Source organism: Pogonomyrmex barbatus, unplaced genomic scaffold (genome assembly GCF_055798465.1).
Source record: "Pogonomyrmex barbatus isolate J1 unplaced genomic scaffold, ASM5579846v1 scaffold13, whole genome shotgun sequence".
Lineage (NCBI taxonomy): Eukaryota > Metazoa > Arthropoda > Insecta > Hymenoptera > Formicidae > Pogonomyrmex > Pogonomyrmex barbatus.
The window spans coordinates 6,752,133-6,770,197 of NW_028297109.1; the positions used below are offsets into that span (position 1 = coordinate 6,752,133).

The 18,065-nt window shown below is 43.1% G+C and overlaps 2 protein-coding genes across 5 annotated transcripts in view; one reads left to right on the forward strand and one right to left on the reverse strand.

The window, feature by feature from the left end:
- The window catches only part of qin (tudor domain-containing protein qin), a 151,717-nt gene that overhangs the window by 36,252 nt on the left and 97,400 nt on the right, over positions 1-18,065 (forward strand). The window contains exon 1 of one of the 3 annotated variants that reach the window (XM_089072407.1): positions 7,307-7,388. The exons of the other annotated variants lie outside the window; for them this stretch is intronic. The gene's annotated coding sequence lies outside the window, so the exon portion shown is untranslated. Of the gene's footprint in view, positions 1-7,306; positions 7,389-18,065 lie in introns of those variants that run through there. 3 annotated transcript variants of the gene reach the window in all.
- Positions 1-18,065, reverse strand: part of LOC105429839 (uncharacterized) — a 64,746-nt gene that overhangs the window by 33,916 nt on the left and 12,765 nt on the right. The window contains exon 1 of one of the 2 annotated variants that reach the window (XM_011643037.3): positions 1,945-2,347. The exons of the other annotated variant lie outside the window; for it this stretch is intronic. Coding sequence (XP_011641339.2) covers positions 1,945-1,999 — 55 coding nt within the window. The 5' untranslated portion in view covers positions 2,000-2,347. Of the gene's footprint in view, positions 1-1,944; positions 2,348-18,065 lie in introns of those variants that run through there. 2 annotated transcript variants of the gene reach the window in all.

Here is an 18,065-nt window from a genome sequence, read left to right on the forward strand (position 1 = left end):
ATTCCGTCTATATTTGTCGGGATTAAGTGCCGCTCGGTTGGGATAGCAGCCGGATGATAGCAGTCGGATGATAGCAGCGGGATGATAGCAGCCGGGGTGGCCCGGGATTCCGAGCCATCGGTCCGATGATGTTTGTACAGGCGCATGTACGGCTACGCTCTCCGGTTACAATCGCTGGCAAAAGCGATTTTTTTTCCGCCTACCTCCCGCGCTCGCGTACGCTCGGCCGCGAATTAAAAATACCCGGGCGGCGAATTAGTTTGCACTGCCGGACTTTACCGCGAATTCGCGACATAATCCCATTTCGCGGCGCGGTGCGACCGTTATTCAACCGTCATGGATTTCGCGAGACATACCGCGCTTGAAGTGCAAAAGTGTGAAAAAAAAAAAAAAAAAAGACGAAGCGAACGCCGAAAGGAACTGAACGTGAAATTAGCGCGATCTCGTAAACGCGCGCGGCCGTAAACCTTGACATATTTCGTGCGAGGAATGCGGTTATTCTCGCAGGTCTTTGAGAGCGAGCGGATTTTTGGAACTCTAAAAATTCTTTGTCTCTTTCTCTTTTGTTCGCAAAATTTTATTTCACGCGATTTTTAGATTGTCCCGAAAGGAGGGAGGAGAGATAAATATATTTGTCGATGGATTTATCACGTTTCCTCTTTCGATCATTTTTTTTTCTCGCAATTACAGGGCACTCGCGCGCTTGTAATTCCACGCAATCTCGCGATATCCGAGAAGAGAAAAGATTCGGAATTTCCGGGAATTTCTTCGCGCGTGTTCCTATTTCATTTGCATTCGGATCTTAATGATCGTCGCCGACGTGTTGTTTTCAAATGCGGAATCGAACCGCGGTCTCGGGCTGGACGGGACGCGAGGTAGTGGAGCGGAAGCTGGCAGATATGTGTCGGAGAATAATGAAATTCGCAGAGAAAATCAGCAAGGCCGACGTTTCGAACGTGACGTGGTCAGTCCCATCATTTTATGCAAATAAAAGCGGGGAACGCTTGATTTCCCCGTGGTGTTACGCTGCCGTTGCCGTTGCCGTCGTCGTCGTCGTCGTCGTCGTCGTCGTCGTCGTCGTCGTCGTCGTCGTCGTCATCGTCGTCATCGTCAACGTTAGCGTCGGTGTCGTCGACGACCGAGACGCCTGACGTCAGCCGGAGATGCGGTTCCAACCGAGTTTACGGCACTCTGAGCTCCGTGGGAACGGATATATAGATGATGCCTGGTGCTAACCAGTTGCCCTCGATTCTCGACGGATTCCTCGGGGACCACGGCACGTGTCAGGAAACGCGTGTTTACGTGCAACATTTAGACCGACCGATCATGCATCGTACATCGAGAATGCACTTCGATGATCTAGCACTTTGAAATGCAACATCGAACACCAATTTTAAAATCATCCCTTGATTTTGACACATTCGAGTGGCCGAAATTTCTTTTTGATCTTTGATAGTTATTTTGCATTTATGATTTTTATATAATCGATATATAATTTTAATGAGTATGAACCGATTGTTTACATTTTTATATAAATTCAAAATGAAAAGAATAATTGTACAAAATAACTGTACAAATCTTACCTAAGAGAAATAATTATATTACTTATTTCTGTGCATTTAATATGTGTTTGGTGCTCATTATTCCTGTCATCGATTATTCAGGTTTTTAAGATGTCAATTTATCACGGTGTCAAGCGACCCATAAGTATTTTCGTTACGTCAATCACACACAATCGCAGCTATATCCGACCGTATCTTTTCTCCTCAAAATGACGGCCAAGTTCGCGCGAGTCGATGGTTAGACTTTCGTCTCCGCCGCGCCTTCGGGACTCCGGTGCGCGGCGGAGACGAAAGTCTAACCATCGAGGCGTGAATTTGCCGATTGGCCCGCGCATAACTTCCTATAACTAATCCACCGAGTTCGCATCCGTCTCGTACTCACCCAGCGAGAGCAGCGCGATTTGGGCGCGATGAACATTGCGGAGTGTCGAGCACATCTCCCCCGTGTTTCACGTGCGTGCTCGAGTGGCGTGTACGTCCTTACTCACCGTGAGTAGAGACACGCGGAACGGACAGGATTAGAGAGAGAGAGAGAGAGAGAGAGAGAGAGAGAGAGAGAGAGAGAGAGATAACACTTGGCGTGACCGACGCGCCGGAGACCACGCGGAAACTGACTCCTTTCGATGGCACACCGCTGGTAGTATTCTCGCTCCTCGCGGGCAGCGGAACCGGGTATACGTACGTTGACTCTTGCTTTTGCTCGCCACCGCGAGCGGCGGTCCCCTTTCGCCGTGGTGGGAAGAAAGATAGCGGCCTCGCGTTGCACGCTCACGGCCAACCGATCCTCGGACGAGCGAGAGTGCCGGAGACCGGCCGATACGCTTCGAAGTTTCGAAAATGATCTCGATACTCGTTAATTGATGCGTTTTGGGGAAAGTGCTGCATAAATGCTGTTATTACGGTCTCTTGCCTCACGTTTTATTTTAATTGGGACGAATTTTAATATTACGAATACAGAAAGAAAGAAAGAAAGAAAGAACGTGTGCTCTTGCCGGCAAATTTAAAAATTTGGCCAGATGTGAAAGTAATTTTATTGCGCGTTTAAAATTATTTTTTGACCAAATTTTTAGATTTGCAAGACTAATCTTCTCTCCGTGTGCATTTTAAAAACATATTGTTAAATTTATCATTGTGTAGTATCAATTTTGTTTGTCTCCATTGTCACGTGAAAATAGGATGGCTCTCAGATTCGTGCTTAACTCCGATTTGTAGAACTTGTAAACTCGATTAGTGTATCTACGAGTGTATCTACTCGAACATCTTAAAGATCTGTACGGTTGACTGGAGATTGACGTAAGACGCGTCGATCAGCTGACAGTTGAGCAAAGTCTGAACTGAGTAAATACTAATTACGTGCTTACTTAAACGTGCAGGATTTAACGTTCGTACATTTTATCGGAGAAAGGCGGCACGTACAAGTGGCGTACGTATAAAGGAATCAAGTCCCCGTGCTATCTCTCGTAAAGGACGCATAACGCAGCCGAGTCTACGACCGTTTAAGTTTCATTGGCTTTCGCGTGAAATATTAAGATAACGTCCGACGCACGAGCAAGGCTGTCTCTTATTCCAGTCTGACAATGAGCCTCGTTCCTGCACCGTCAACTTCGGTTTTATCGCCGGCGTTAACTCTCGCGGGCATTAAGCGCGTTACCTCGTAAAGGAGCATTGCGAGTGAATCGAAAGGAGAAATTACACGGTATCCGGTATAATTACGCGTAATTGTCTGTGTCCGATTAAACTGATTACTTTCTGAGAGAACTTTTTAGACGGTTCGCGCAAAGCCGCCGCCCCGGCTTTCTATCAGACCGATTACAATTACATATCAAGAGCACTGATAATACCGTTTATCGAGAGAAACGGAACACTCTGCGAAGGTGTACCGTTTCTCTCTTGTGGTGCTAAGTGAACGGTGAACTAAATAATCTGATAAATCTTCAAATCCTCAGGCTTAAAGATAAAGCGGCGAGGATTATTCTTATGCTTTCGAACCTTTGGTTCAAATCTTAGTAACATTGTACTCAATACTGCAAGTACCAAGCATTTCTGACCATTTCTGACTTTTTACATCAATACACCTTTTTTCGTATTAAAAATATAATTTCGGAATTTTTTTGTTTTTATTTTGATGGAACATTAAAGTTTAAAAATTTTAAAATTTTTGACATCGGAAGAAACTATTAGCACGAAATGCTCGATACTTTCAATGTTAACGGAAAAAGATCAAGATTATAAGAATGAGAAAAAGATGGGAGGAGAGGTGGTACGGGGGATCCGCACTCTGAATGCAACAATTAGACTTTCTGCGTAGAAAATAATTCCGTTCTTCCGCGCTAGATCATTAAAATCGATACGATACGGAAGATGTCGCGTCGTAAATGGCCTGGCCGTTTCGCGAACATGTATCGTAATACGACTCGCTCGGCGGCGACTTCCTAACGGCGTAATCGGGAGGGCGACGGCGCGAAAATTAGTGAAATGGGAAAAGCGAGGACGAAAAGCGGGCGAAACGTTTTGTCGGAGGAGACGGACAACAGTTCTGCGGCCGCGGTCCCGCGGTTGACAATTACTGCCGCGGCTGACAATTACTGCCGCGGCTGCTGATGCAGGCCGTTATCGGCGCTATTTTTTTCAGGTGTGGCGCCCCCGGTAAAATTAAACAAAAATTTCCATGTTGTGACGGAAGCACAAAAATCGCGGGCGTGGTCACTCCTGTCCGGAATTCAGTTCCCTTCGACAGAGTTTGTTGCGAGAGACGTAGCCTCGTTGTGCGCGGAAACTGTCTCGCTCGCGCACAACGAGCACACGCACTAGTGAAATAATTAAGGCGACCTTATATAATCTGTTGGAATTTCGGTGCTTTTCGCTGCGTTGTCGTGCCGCGAAAGTATTGCCGTCGCACGTGAACGTTCGCGAGTGAACGTAAGAAAATGTAAAACACCGGACGCGCGCGCGGTGTCCGTGGATCTGCATCGCGTCGCGTTTTTACGTCGCGCAAATAAACGTGAGATTCCATTCGTCACGGCGTTATAAGAAAGCGCACGAGTTTACGCATAAACGTCTATCCTCCTCTCTAGCGGCTAATGCGTCGAGGATTAATTACATCCTGGACGGCTCGGAGCGCTAAAACGCTTGATTCCATAAACCGGAGAAGGGGAGAGGGGGGGAGGAAGGAAAAAAAAAGGAGACCGTCTGGCGGGATGAGTTTTTCAGGGACGATAATTGTACGCCATTAGGTAAACCGTCCCGACGTGCGCACAATATACAGGCGATGTCGTCGTTGTCGTCGTCGTCGTTGGTCGTTGGCGTCATTGGCGTCGACGTCGGCGTGAAAATGCAAGGGAGAAGAGAAGTACGTAGTTTAACCGAGCGATATCAGGTCTCATTGTTCGCGACGTTCGAGCTCTTTGTCTCTTCCGTTTCGAAATGCCAGCGCGGGCGGCCGGAGAAGGATGGAGAAAGCAACGAGCCACGGTCTCTCGGCGACACTTGGTACTTGCCAGTTTACCGGTGTTGGAACGACCCAGTCGCCTCGAGTCGGCAAAAGGACATGAACGACGAATGCCACGATGCCAACGTGCGGGATCTTACATTACGAAAGTCTCGGTTTGCATACCGCTACTTAACCCTACTTATCGCGTACGTTTTGCGCGATGAAATTCGAAGCTTACGCTACGGAGGGAAAAATGGAGGAAGGTTTCTTTATTATTCTTTTAGAGCAACGTTTCTAGAAACGAGACGATATACGCGTATTTGCGTACCTTTTGAGAACCTTTTGTTTATTGTAATGTTCTCTAGAAAAATGTATTCTGAGATGTGTCTTCAAAGTACAATGTCATTATTAATTGAACATTGAACATATGAACTCGTCCGAATAAATTTTATTTAAAGTAAAAGAAAGCAAGCACATTTTTCATGGAAAAGATTGTGAATCGAAACATGCCGACTAACAAACTGTGGAAAAAGTTAGCTTGAATACAAGTTTAACATGCAAATGAGTAGACATTTACATCCAGTTTACATATCACAAGACTTTTATCAAGCGTTTTCTAGGGAAAGTATCAAATTTATAACATGACTCTTACAACGCATCTTATAAGCGATAAAAAAGTAAAATCTCAGTTATTTTCTTCGCTGACAGTTTATTTTTATTTACAATCAAGGATGATTTGCATAAAATTTATCTAGAAAAAGTAACGAAAGTCGACAATACACGTAACTTTTAACATTTGAAGCGATCGAGCGATCATTTTTGATATCGTCTCTATTTTTTAAATTTAACTATTTTGTATTAAAAATATAATATTGAAATTTGTTTCATTTTCTGTCAATAATTTTTTTTTTTTTTTTTGATTCCGGTGGAATGTTAAAATCAAAAAGGTTTAAAATCTTGAGATTGATCAACAAAAATATCAAAAACTAGGAACGATCAAAAGTGATCGCTTGACAGTTCTACTGCTATGAACAGTAAGAGCTCCCGTTACTCTTTTTACACATTTCTGTTGTCTCTGTACAACTGTTACACGCTTGTTACAATTCACTTTCATTATCACGGTACAATATATCTCCACGGCACGCGCTGGCAATTGTTTACATCACGTTGCTTTTGTTTCGAACAGCGCGGCTTCCCACGTGTAACCTTAGGTGAAGCTTGCATCAAATTTTAACCTCCGTTGTGCTCGGCCGCTCTGCCGCTCTTCCACAGCCTTTGCGATTCGCGCGAGGAAAACATTTTACCGACTTTCTCCGACGTTTTCACAAAAGACACAACGTTGTGTATCGAAGTCCTCCTTTCGCTTAACATACCGCGCCACCGTTAATTTGGCTCACGTCGCGAGTGTTCTCGCTCGTTTTAGAAAGACAATAACGATTCGAGCATTCGCCTGAGCGCGAAACTTTACTTTTTCCTTCGTGAATTAAATATATCTCGTTAAGCATGAAAACGCATTCATAATCAATTCATCGCACGCATCGCACCACGCTTCATTATGTTATTCTTCTTGCCATTAGAAAAATTGCTTTCTTCTCATCTTTTTTAGACCCGTTAGATTGTTATTGTTTTTTTTCATATATTTTTTGCACGTTATATTTTATATATATTCTTGTACAGTATACTCTACAGATTCGCTGCGTTTGCTATTTATTTTCTGGCACTATATATTTTACAATTAAATATAAGATTCGGATTTAACATTGCCCATTTTAAAAGCAAATATAAATATAAGAAAAATATTTCGAATTTAAAAAACATAGGCTTTAAATTCTGCATTGAACAATTATTTAAGGATATATACCTATTTTTATTTACAATAAAAGATTATGAAAAAGTTACAAACTATTCTGGATCTAGCATTTAAATGTAATACAAAAAATTTTATGGCAGTTTAGAACTTGGATCAAAAATTATTTAAATATTAAGTAGAAATGTGCTAATGACAATGTAATTAAGAAACAATAAAGATCTCAATTTTGTATATAAATTTTTATTTCTTAATTACATTATTTCTTAATTATATTTCCATTAGAGCATATTTTTATTTATTTATTTAAATGATTTTTAATTCAAATTTTAAACCGCCGCTAAATTTTTTTGTATTATTTTTAAATGCGGTTTAAAATAATTTATAAATTTGTTTCTATCTACAATTTTTTTATCGCAAATATAAAAATTATAAAAATAGATGTAATGCATCCTTAATTAACATTGTTATTCGATATGTGAAAGGTGACTCGGGTAATTCCAATCCACGTTCACTGACATGATCGGACTTCAAGTTCAAGATCGAATTATGCAGGCTAGACAAGCGATCGCCTGAGGCGCCAAAACAGGTCTGACTTATCCTAATTGTTATCTCGGGACGTTGTAACACACTGTTACAGCGTTCCGAGATAACAATTACCGTTACTAATTTTCTCTAACATACCTCGACCAAGTCGATTTTACCTTTGCGCCGGACTTTGAAATAATCTGGATTGTCGTGGCGGACTGTCGTGGCTTAATTTCGAGACTCCCTGCAAATTAACTCTCTGCAAATTAACGGCGACATTTTGGAAAATTTAGCGCGCGTTTTGTCGAGAACACGCGTATGCTTTATAACACCATGCAGAAGCGAAACGTCATTTCGCGTTTCCTATTCACCATAACGTACCTCCGATACGAACTCGGGCATGACAAAACGATCGCACAAACTTCCTGTATACGATACTTTCGCGCGCGGCAGAATCAACGACAGTTCCGATTACATTTGGATGCGATCCAAATCATACCTGACTTCCCACGTTCCTTCTTTTCTACGAATGCGAATGCTCCGTAAATTTATCATTAAATATTCCGCGATAAAAGCTGACAAAAGCTAAAAGATACCGAATTACTAAGCACTATTTCCCTGTATTATTTCAGGCATTGCTCCGAATTTTCTTCATCGAGAAACAATCGGTATTTTTAAGATGAATCCATTTAATTGAAGTGCCTGTCTTCGCGCAGAATTCAAATTTAGTTTAGAAACGCGGTCCGGATTTGCATCGAAATATATATATATATATATATATATATATATATATATATATTATGATAGTACTTGATATTTTAAAAAAAAATAGACATCAATTGTGTTCATTATATATTCATATCTCGTACAGCTTTCACGCTCGCTCGCGAGTTCCAATTATTTCAAGGCTAGCACAAATCCAACGCGCGTCCGTCACGTAATCAGCAAGCGAGTCCATTACTTTCTACCTGGAGATTTGACAAGCCGCGCGCGCATCTTGAACGGTAATTTTACCGTTTTCGAGACGTTCTTTTGAGATGAGTTCTCTTAGCGCGAGATAAAAGGATTCGCACTTTCGAAATGGGCAAAGATACTTATCTGAATTCTGCTGCGATTCTCTCCGGCTTACGATCCGGCGAAGACGTCGCCCGCATTTTTATCGAATTTTCCTCTCTTTGGCTGGGCTCAGGGCTTTAATTGAATTCATGCTAATTCGCGTGACTCCTGAATTTTCCCGCGCGAGATAACGATCGGATATTCTCACGCGGAAGCGTGGGACCGCTCTTTATTTTTCCAGCGGGACTCGCTTTCCATCTTTTCATAATAAAAAGAACTCGCGCGGAACTGTCGCGAGTATTTTCAGTGGCGCGGAGCGCTTTTCACGACCGGGGAAAATTTTGCGAAATGTCGAGTTATATACGGTCGGGGGTTTCCCCAAAATGGTGTGTACTGGCGTCCTGAGCTCTGCCCTGGGAATATTTAAAAGTGGTGCAGTCGCAGAGAGAGGGAAAATGATATCGTGCAAATTATACGAGAGGATATATTTTCCACCGGCGCCGGTAGCGTTTCCAACTTGCCGGAATACTCTGTATACGCGCCGTTTGAAAAGGATAACGAGATCTACGGCACTTCAATCGGTATCGCCGACTAAATATCATTTAATGTCGAATGTTCATTTTGATTCGCGCACAATTGTTCCTCATTTTCATTTATCTGTTTACTTCGCTTGTATCGTGTTTGATGATAAATATTGCGCGCGTCCCGTTGCGGATACCGCCATCGAATGAGGTACAAACAGATTGCGTACGCATTAAGTTGGTCGTTTATTACGTTTTTTTTTCTCGGAAAATTATCCGTGCTCGATACATCTTGGTACACGTGATATATTTAATCGCTGGTGTTTCTACTTCAATTATCAGTCCCCATTAAATTTAATTAAGGTCTAAGATGCTTAAAAATTAAAATTTATTTTTATGAAGTTTAAATCGATGAGGAAATGTATTTTTAAAAATTGTCTGGATCGGCTTTCCGGATATTTATCGTCCTTCCTATACATCGAGTTATTTTCGATATGTTAATTTTTCCCGTCGCCGTGTCTAATTTAAGTCGTTCGACGCGCGAAACGGCGTCGCGTTCGGCGCGCATCCGAGCCGTCATTTCCGCAACGGGAAATAGATTGCTATTTATTAATTTATTTCTGTTTCGTACGAGACTCCCTCGCTCTTCAGGATAGCGGTACCGATATGAACGCGTTATCGCCCGCCGTGGCAATATGCAGGTACACCGAATTAAATTCGCGTCGCACGTGCGCCGCTTCGGTTGGATGGCCATTAGCCATCAGCGAATTATCCGGCGACGACCGGATTTTCTCGCGTCGGCGCCATCGCACGAAATATTCGCTCGAAAATCTTCCTGAAATTTACATGAGTCTCGCTGAAAGCGGGATCGCACTAGCGTTATAATCGTCTCTGTGCTGAATTTTGTCGATTTTTCATTGAAAAACCACGCGACGTCTCGCGATAATCTCTTAATATTGCTAGTTGCATTTAAACAACTAATTTATTAAAGAAAGCCATATTCATTCTATTAACGCAAATGAAACGACAAAAAGTTATTAGTGCAATTTTATATATCGTCATTTCTTTTCTCTTTAATTTATCCTTGATTCATGTTTTTTTATTCCTTATCAAAATCTAGAAAAGATCATTACGAATAATTTTTTGCCAATGATTTAACAACTAAATTTATTTAAAAAATCCATGTTCACTCTATTGCGCAAATGTGCATACTGAAAATATCGCATCTATTTTTATTTAGAATGAAAAAATTATAGATTATTTTAAATCCCAATTTTTTTTTTTTTAAATAATCACAATGCAAAGATGTTTCGTTTTGCCGCTCATGTTTTTTCAGCACCTTCGAAAATTGAAGAACGAAAGGCTCATTATGAATGTCATTTTTTGCTGATGATCCCGCTTTCATGACGTCTCGAGACGTCACATACTTAGCGTTCAAAGTAATACTGACCCACAAAATCTCAGGGAAAAAGGCACGTGCAAAGTTGGTAGAAAGTCCATTCCCGAAGTGTTTATTCCGATCAGAGACTCATCTTCATCTCCGGTTTTGCGTCTGCATCGGCGAACCCGATAGAATGACGGGAAATTAGAGCGAGTGAAAAGGTCTTAATGATACGTGCGAAGACGCCCTTTCACGATAACCGCGCGCACAATTTCCGCACTTCACACAATTATCTCGCAGGTGGAATTTTAATCCCCGCTACTCGACTCCATTCACGACACGATTAACATCCGTGCCATCGTTGCTATTAATTCACACTTGATTTTCTGTTATTGCACTTCACACCGCGAGAGAAAATCTCATAATTTTTTTGTACGACCAAGTAGAAGTAAATAGAGAAACTCATCTCGCAATATTTGTTTAAAGATATATTTAAAACACGCACGTTTCTTTACGGCATATTTGACATTTACTCCCATGAGACATATTTCGCTTCATCCCCGGCTGCAGCGACGTTGGAAGAGCGAGGACGATGGTAGACGGAAATTTTCTCTCTTTCCATTCTGACACGAGCCGAATCCGCTTATGACGCTTCTTAGGATTAAGCGCCATGCCTTCGATGTTCCATAACGAGCGAGCACGCCATAAGTTGCTTAATCAAAATTTCAGGGGCCGACAACGCCAGACGTACGGGCGCTTGCGGTCGTTCTATTTATTAATTTCCCTCGAGATCGTTTCGTTATCATTAATTCCAAAGTTTTTTTCGTATGCACGAAGTGCTATTCGTTTAATTCAAAAAGCGAAATAATGTTTGTTAGAAAATCCGACACGCGCACTTTTTCGCATACCGCAATTACGTTGTATAATGTTATTAAGAGGTCGCATTACTGTATACTAATTTTTTGCATTAAAAAGGATAAAATGTGTAATGTAAATTATATATACAGATCTCCAAATACGTGGTACAATCGCGAAAGGAATGAATCAGTGACAGAAAATAACTCGAAATGATAGAATAAATTTATATATTTTTATGTTTTCATATATTACATATTTTATAATATTTATATATTTATAATTATAAATATACGTGAATTTAATTAGGTGATTTATATATATATTTTAAATCGCAGAACTTTCCTCTTCTGATACCACGTATTTGAATTCACCCCTGTATATCGAGATGAAAGAAATTCGTTTAACATTATCAGCAATAATTATCATTCATCGTTGATAACAAACTTATGATTATACCGATGGAAAAACTTCCAACAAATTTTGGACGCTTCGATTTCCCGAATTTGGGACGTTTACACGTCCCGAATATACAAAACACCGGGATACAAACGGCGCGCTCTCGGAAAGCGTATCGTGAGAGAGATCGAATTAATTGGCAGGCGAGCCGGTTCCGGATGACAAAAGCTTTCCAAGTCGCCAAAGGCGACTGTCCAATAGAAAATTCGCGCAACCCCGAAGCGGCCGTTTAACCCCCCCCCCCCCCGCCGCTGGCCGGTCGATGTTTTGTCAACGTTTCAAAAGGGCGGTGACATTGACAGACCAATTTCCGCGGCGTGTACCCGCGCGTGCCCGCGCGTGCCCGCGCGTGCTCGCGAGCGCATTATGTCGAGCATCGATGTTTTGTCAGTGGCCGTACCAGCACGGACAACCGCGAAACGTAATAACGAGACCGCGAACAGACGTGTTCTACGCGCACGAGAACGCTCCCTTCCATCCGCTGTCACTCCCTCTTCCCTCTTTCACGTTCATCCGATGCTACTCCATCATGTACGCGCGTGTGGATGTTGAGACTGTCAATTAGTCACTCGAGAATGCTACTTGATTAAGCGCTCCGGAGGAATCCGGAGATCCGGACATGTGAAGTCCGAAAAGGGAGAGACGTACATCTGGAATAAAACATTAACTTATATATATATATATATATATATTTTTTTTTTTTTTTTTTTATTAATTTTTGTTCATTGCTCTCAGACTCTCTCAGACTCTTGTATACGTTTTTTTTTTCCATCCTTGTTTATCTAAAAATGTACTTTTTTTTCCTCATAATTTTCCAAAGATTAAAATGTATTGATTAAAATGTATTGATTAAAATGTATTGATATCTCGAATCAAGGAGATAATAATATTCTGAAAATGAGGATTTTGTATCGGGTTTTATAGAGATTTCAAACGTAACTTGACGCGATTTCTCTGATACATTTGCACGTAGAGCAGGGTCCGGATGTCAAATGTCGCGTTTTACACCGTGTTGTACAAAATAGAAAGAGAGAAAGGGACGTGCGTATATTATTGTAATTGAGTGTTGACGTGCTCTCAGGCTTGGAGAGAATAACCGCGGGATAAAAAGGGCGGGAAGACGCGTCATCTCCGGCAGATAAATGTAATTAAAAGTTACGCTATGAGCTCGCTTTTGCGACAGACCTTTCAGTGCGACATTTTTTCCCCTTCTCTCTCTTTTCTCTCCCTTTATGCCTTCTTTTTTCTTTTCCATTTTTGTTCCACGTCGGCAACGGTAAGCGCGTGTAATTACGAACGAGTTGGCCGCGAGCGAAGGTGACGGGGGGCACCGACCCGTATGAAAATTATCGCGTTTCGCGAGAAAAACACAATTGAAAGTTTTATTAGCGGAGTGGCTCGCATGCCGTTGTTTTTTTTTTTCTTGTGGACGAATCGTGAGACGCGCGTGTAATCATTCGTCGGGCAAACATGCCAGGATCAGCGCGGTTGAAGAATTGTCCATGCATATTGTCGTTCTCTCTTCCTCTATTCCCTGTTCTCTTCCGCCTGCGCAGCGTTGTTTCAGCTGGCAAACAATTTTGCATAATATTTGTTTATACGCTTGCATGTGTATTCTTCCTACCGGTAACTGCGACGTGCCAACTAATTTGCTACCGCTGTCGAACGACGGCAGTTTTGTTCATCTTATTTTAACTCCAACGTCTCGACTGCAATATCGTGGACTGTGAGTGAAAGGGTTTTACATTACGTTTTTCGTTTTTCGATATCACGTTGCGGTTTATCAGTATGGGAATGACTGAATCATTACTGTGTACATCTGACTCTTTTTATATCTTTAATATCGCTCTGGCACAGACCGCTTCACTTCTTCTAGCACCGAGCAACTTGCCGACGTAATAGAAATAATTTTTCATAATTAAAGTCGCAAAATTGCATTATTAGCTTCTTTATAGAAAGATAGATATCTTTACGATGCTTTTACCACATTTGAATTTGGTGATCAATTCGCGCGTCATCCATCGAAGCGACTCGCGAAGGAGAGATAATTTCGTAGTAGAAATTGGAGTCACCATGACTTAATTTACTTCGAGGCACAATTTTAGCTGGTACCGAGATCGTAATTTCCTTGTTCGCGCGAGCAGCCCAGGGATCCATGCGACGCGCAAAATGCAAACGAAAGCGCGCCCACTTTACCGTTCGCGTTCTCGTCCACTCTTTTCGTAGACCAGCTATTTCTCCCCCCTCCCCCCTCCCCCCCTCTCTCTCTCTTTCTCTCTTGCTCTCTCTGGTTGACAGGATTTATCCGGCGCAGAGAGACACAACTGAATACGTTTGTCTCTTGTCTGCGAGTCCGCGAGCAGCATTATTCAGATGGAGTGCGCGCGCAATTTTTGCACGGCCACTCATTTTTAATAACTGGCGTGGCTACCTCGATATGCGAGCCTCCTCTTTTCCTGGGTCTTGACGTCTATCAGCTTCCGGGTTCCGGGGCTCTCTCGCCCACCTAGGGACGTATCGCTCATACGTACGTATATGCCAGGGATACACACTCGGCACATCTGTCTGCTCGTTCGGCGCGCATACGAACGACCGTTTACGTATACCACCAGTTTGCTCGCAGTCAGGTACCACCTCGATCCCATGAAACTTAAATTTTCTTCGAAACGGCCGCGAAGTTACGCGCGCGAGTGACGTTTCAGAAATTCCTAAGGCAGATATCTCGCGTCTCCTCACTTCCGTCCCGTGTCCCTCTTTTCCTCTTTCTCTCTCTCTCTCTCTCTCTCTCTCTCTCTCTCTCTCTCTCTCTCTCGTTTCTGCTCTTTCTATCACGCGCTAGCCTCCATCCCTCGTTTTCTCCTCCACTTCGCCTCCCCCCCTCCGGGAGGGTGGCTCACGTGAAACTCTTGCCCCGTGCCGGAATTACCGGCTCGCCGGTATAAACTCGCGTGCATATATCGAGTGACGTAAAACTCGACGAGAGGGTAGCGAGGGAGCTTGAGAGGGACGGGGGGGGGGGAGCGAGGAAATGGGTGGTGGTCCGGGTCCTGAATTTGGCGTTTAAATCCCCCGTTCCTCCTGGTCGACGTCTCTTTCTCGCTTCCTCTCTCTCTCTCTCTCTCTCCCCCTCTCCCCCTCTCCCCCTCGCACTCCGTTGCTCTCCATCCCTCTTCGAAACTACGCTCGGTATTACGCTCTCGTTTCAACCCTGGCATCACCAACATTGCCGCGAAATGGCGGCCGTTTATTCTCGCCCGCAAGAGAGACAGCCCTGTACTATGCGGTGAAGGAGAGAAACGTGAGGTATGGAAACGTAATGTGAACCGAGATGGACACAGCTGGCGGGAGAAAGAGAGACAATGGCAGAGGCAGAGGAGAGGTCCTGCCGGATGAATCGGAGTTGTATGATATTGAAGTTTTGAAATCGATAGCCGATGACGCACTTTTGGCTTAACCAATAAAGCTCGCACGCGGAGTGTATACGTTGATGATATTGTTTGAAATTCTGGTAATCGATCAAAGGTATTACGTATATAATGACAATTTCACGGATACTCGTGGGTGTGTTCGCTGCTCGTCGTAACTGCTGCCGACGAGAAATTGACCGATCCTCGATTATCTTGTTATGAGTGACAGGTCTCTTCTCGCGATGACATCAATGCGAACATAAAATATTGCGTGGTCGGGACGTAATATTCGCATCATTATGGGATGACTTTGATAATTATATATGACACGTCATTGCGCAACGTATATACACTGATAATTATTAGGTGGCTAATCCTCTAGCCACGGACATTCTGCTAAATGAGTTCGTTTATCGAAAAGTTGGCAAATAATAATGAAACACCAAGACGTAAGCTCGTGCGATCATCGATGAAGACTTGTCTTTAATATGTAATAACACCATATTAATTTATGCAAAAATAATAAATGTCGAAATGTAATTGTATATTTCTTGTTCGTCTGTAATTTCAGGATAAGCGGTTTGACGTGTCTTGCTGCCGCGCGATAAATCGCGGTGATTAAATTTATAATCAACTCCGACTCGCGGCATGTAATTTCGCGATGCACGATCTGCGTGCCACGATTCGCGTCGCTGCGTTTGCGTCGCGTCGCGTCGCGTCGCGTCGCGTCGCGTCGTTCTCCTCTCTCTCCGAGCCTTTAAGTGAAATTCAATCGGCTTTTACAGATTGATCGTCGCAGGCGCGGATTTCGAAATCGACTGCGATAATTCGTTCCATCGTCCGGTAACGCGACACTTATTGCATCGCGGGGCAGGCGTTTACACGCCTTCAGGTACGACGTCGGAACGATGAATAAGGGGGATTAAGGTTGCGCGAGTGGAAAAGTCACGTGACACTCCGTGACAAAATAGAGATTCATTTATCATGTTCTGCCCTCCATTCTTAAAGCTTGAGACGCTTTGTTCGTTCCGTTGCTCGCCTTGTGTATGAAATTAATTTTTTAATTGTGCCTCGGGACGTAAATCTTATCAAGAAAGATCGCGTGTACATGATACTTGCGAAACTCAAACTGAAATCTAATCGGGCTGAAAAAGCTGCTAAATAATTTTCTAATCGATCAATGACGGTATGATAAGTAGATGAAAATTACAGACGTCATTGTCAAAGCATTTAACGTAATTAAACTAGCAAAGAAATTATGACTTTTTTCGTATAAAAAGGGATTAATAAAGATTTTAATTTACTTAAATTTTAAACGATTGACGATTGAGACGTAATATGAGGAAGAATAATAAAAGCGAAACGCAAACAATTAATAATATACAGATAAAGTGCCAGGCTGCATCGTAGCTCGTGCCATTAACGATGATAATTTGACGCCGTCTTCCCACAATCGCATAATATCACTGGTCATATCTCACTGTTATACCCGGCATTGCCGCATCCAGCAGCAGACGTCGTCGCGAATCGGCGCGATTTCCCGGGAGGCGCGCGCGCGCGCGCGCGTGCCAGAATTAATCTCGTAATTTTCTGGTTCCGCATACGCGGCTTATCGCGGAATACGCGGCGAAGATATGCAGCGGTACCTTGCCTATCTTCTCGCATTGGTCACGGCACTTTCTCCGCGGATGTATCTTGGCGTGGAATTTCGATTAGGTCTCTATCATCACGAATGCATCTCCGGCGCGGACGAAATTCTACTTTCGCTTAAGTCACGTGCGTCCTCCATTTCCACGGGGGTTTTATCGCGCCGTTAGATTGAGACGGATCCGCGCGCGCGGGGGAAGGGGGAGACGTACACCGAATAAGGCAACCGCATTGATTTCATTTGGATTGAGATGCGCCTGGATGGAAATTATCGGCGTTGCGACGATCGCTGCACGAAAGTTCTGTCTTTCGCGAGCGCGCTCTGTAATCTTCGCATAAATCGCATCTTCCTATTAATTATAACTCAACGTAACGATCGCTCGTTCACGCCGATTTGCGCGGCGCGCGTTCTCTCTCTCTCTCTCTCCTTCTGTCAATTCAATTAATCCGACGCCCACGTGTCTCCGTAACGCGTTGGCGTGGGTTCGACCAACGAAGGTCCTGTTGCAGCTTCGATCGAGCGCGGCACGCCTCGCCGCACTCGATCCTCTGAATAACGCGTTTAATGACAGTATCGCAAGAAATGGCACAGTTAAATATAGTTTTACGGTAGCGCGCGGGCGACCGAATGCAATCGATTCTAGTTTAATCGCGTTAACGGGATTATAAATTTTCGGCTTTGTGTATAAACAAGTGGCACACGCGCATCCACGATTAGGTAAAGAGTTAATTTGTAATTAGCGAATGACAAAGCCGCGAGCGGATAGTGCTCAGCGGTATAAAAGCCCACATATTTTATAAATTATAAATGCGCGCGCGTGTGTGTGTGTGTGTGTGTGTGTGTGTGTGTGTGTAATATAATATAATATGTATATGTAAAATATTTTATATATATGTGTGTAGAAGATATGGAGAGTAGAATTTACGTGTTTGAATTTTTGTTTGTAAAATTATCATTCTCTGGATGAATTCTCGAATGAAATTTTCGGCTCTGTTTCAAAGAGCAATTCACAAAATCCGCGTGAGACGAGATTACATCGTGCTAGATTAAAGAGGCGATATTAACGCGTGATGTTTTTACACGCTTTCAAGATCCCGGTCTCGACTGATTTTTATTACGCATCCGGATTCACGATCGTGTGTACGCGACAAAATCCGATACGCAGTAACGGTGGTTTTCCATCGCTGTCATAGGCGGTAGAGGGCAGATGGAAACATAAACACGGCTCGATGAAACGCGATCGATTTTTCGAAATATCGCCATTAGAATGGGAAAGGTGCGCGCAAGGGAGAGGGCCAATCAAACCGTCATTTGTAATCAATTAAAAGCCAATAAACCCGCTGTTGATTGGACGACAGTCGCGGGAGTACGCCACGAAAATGGGAACAATAATAGTGGATCATTAACAGCG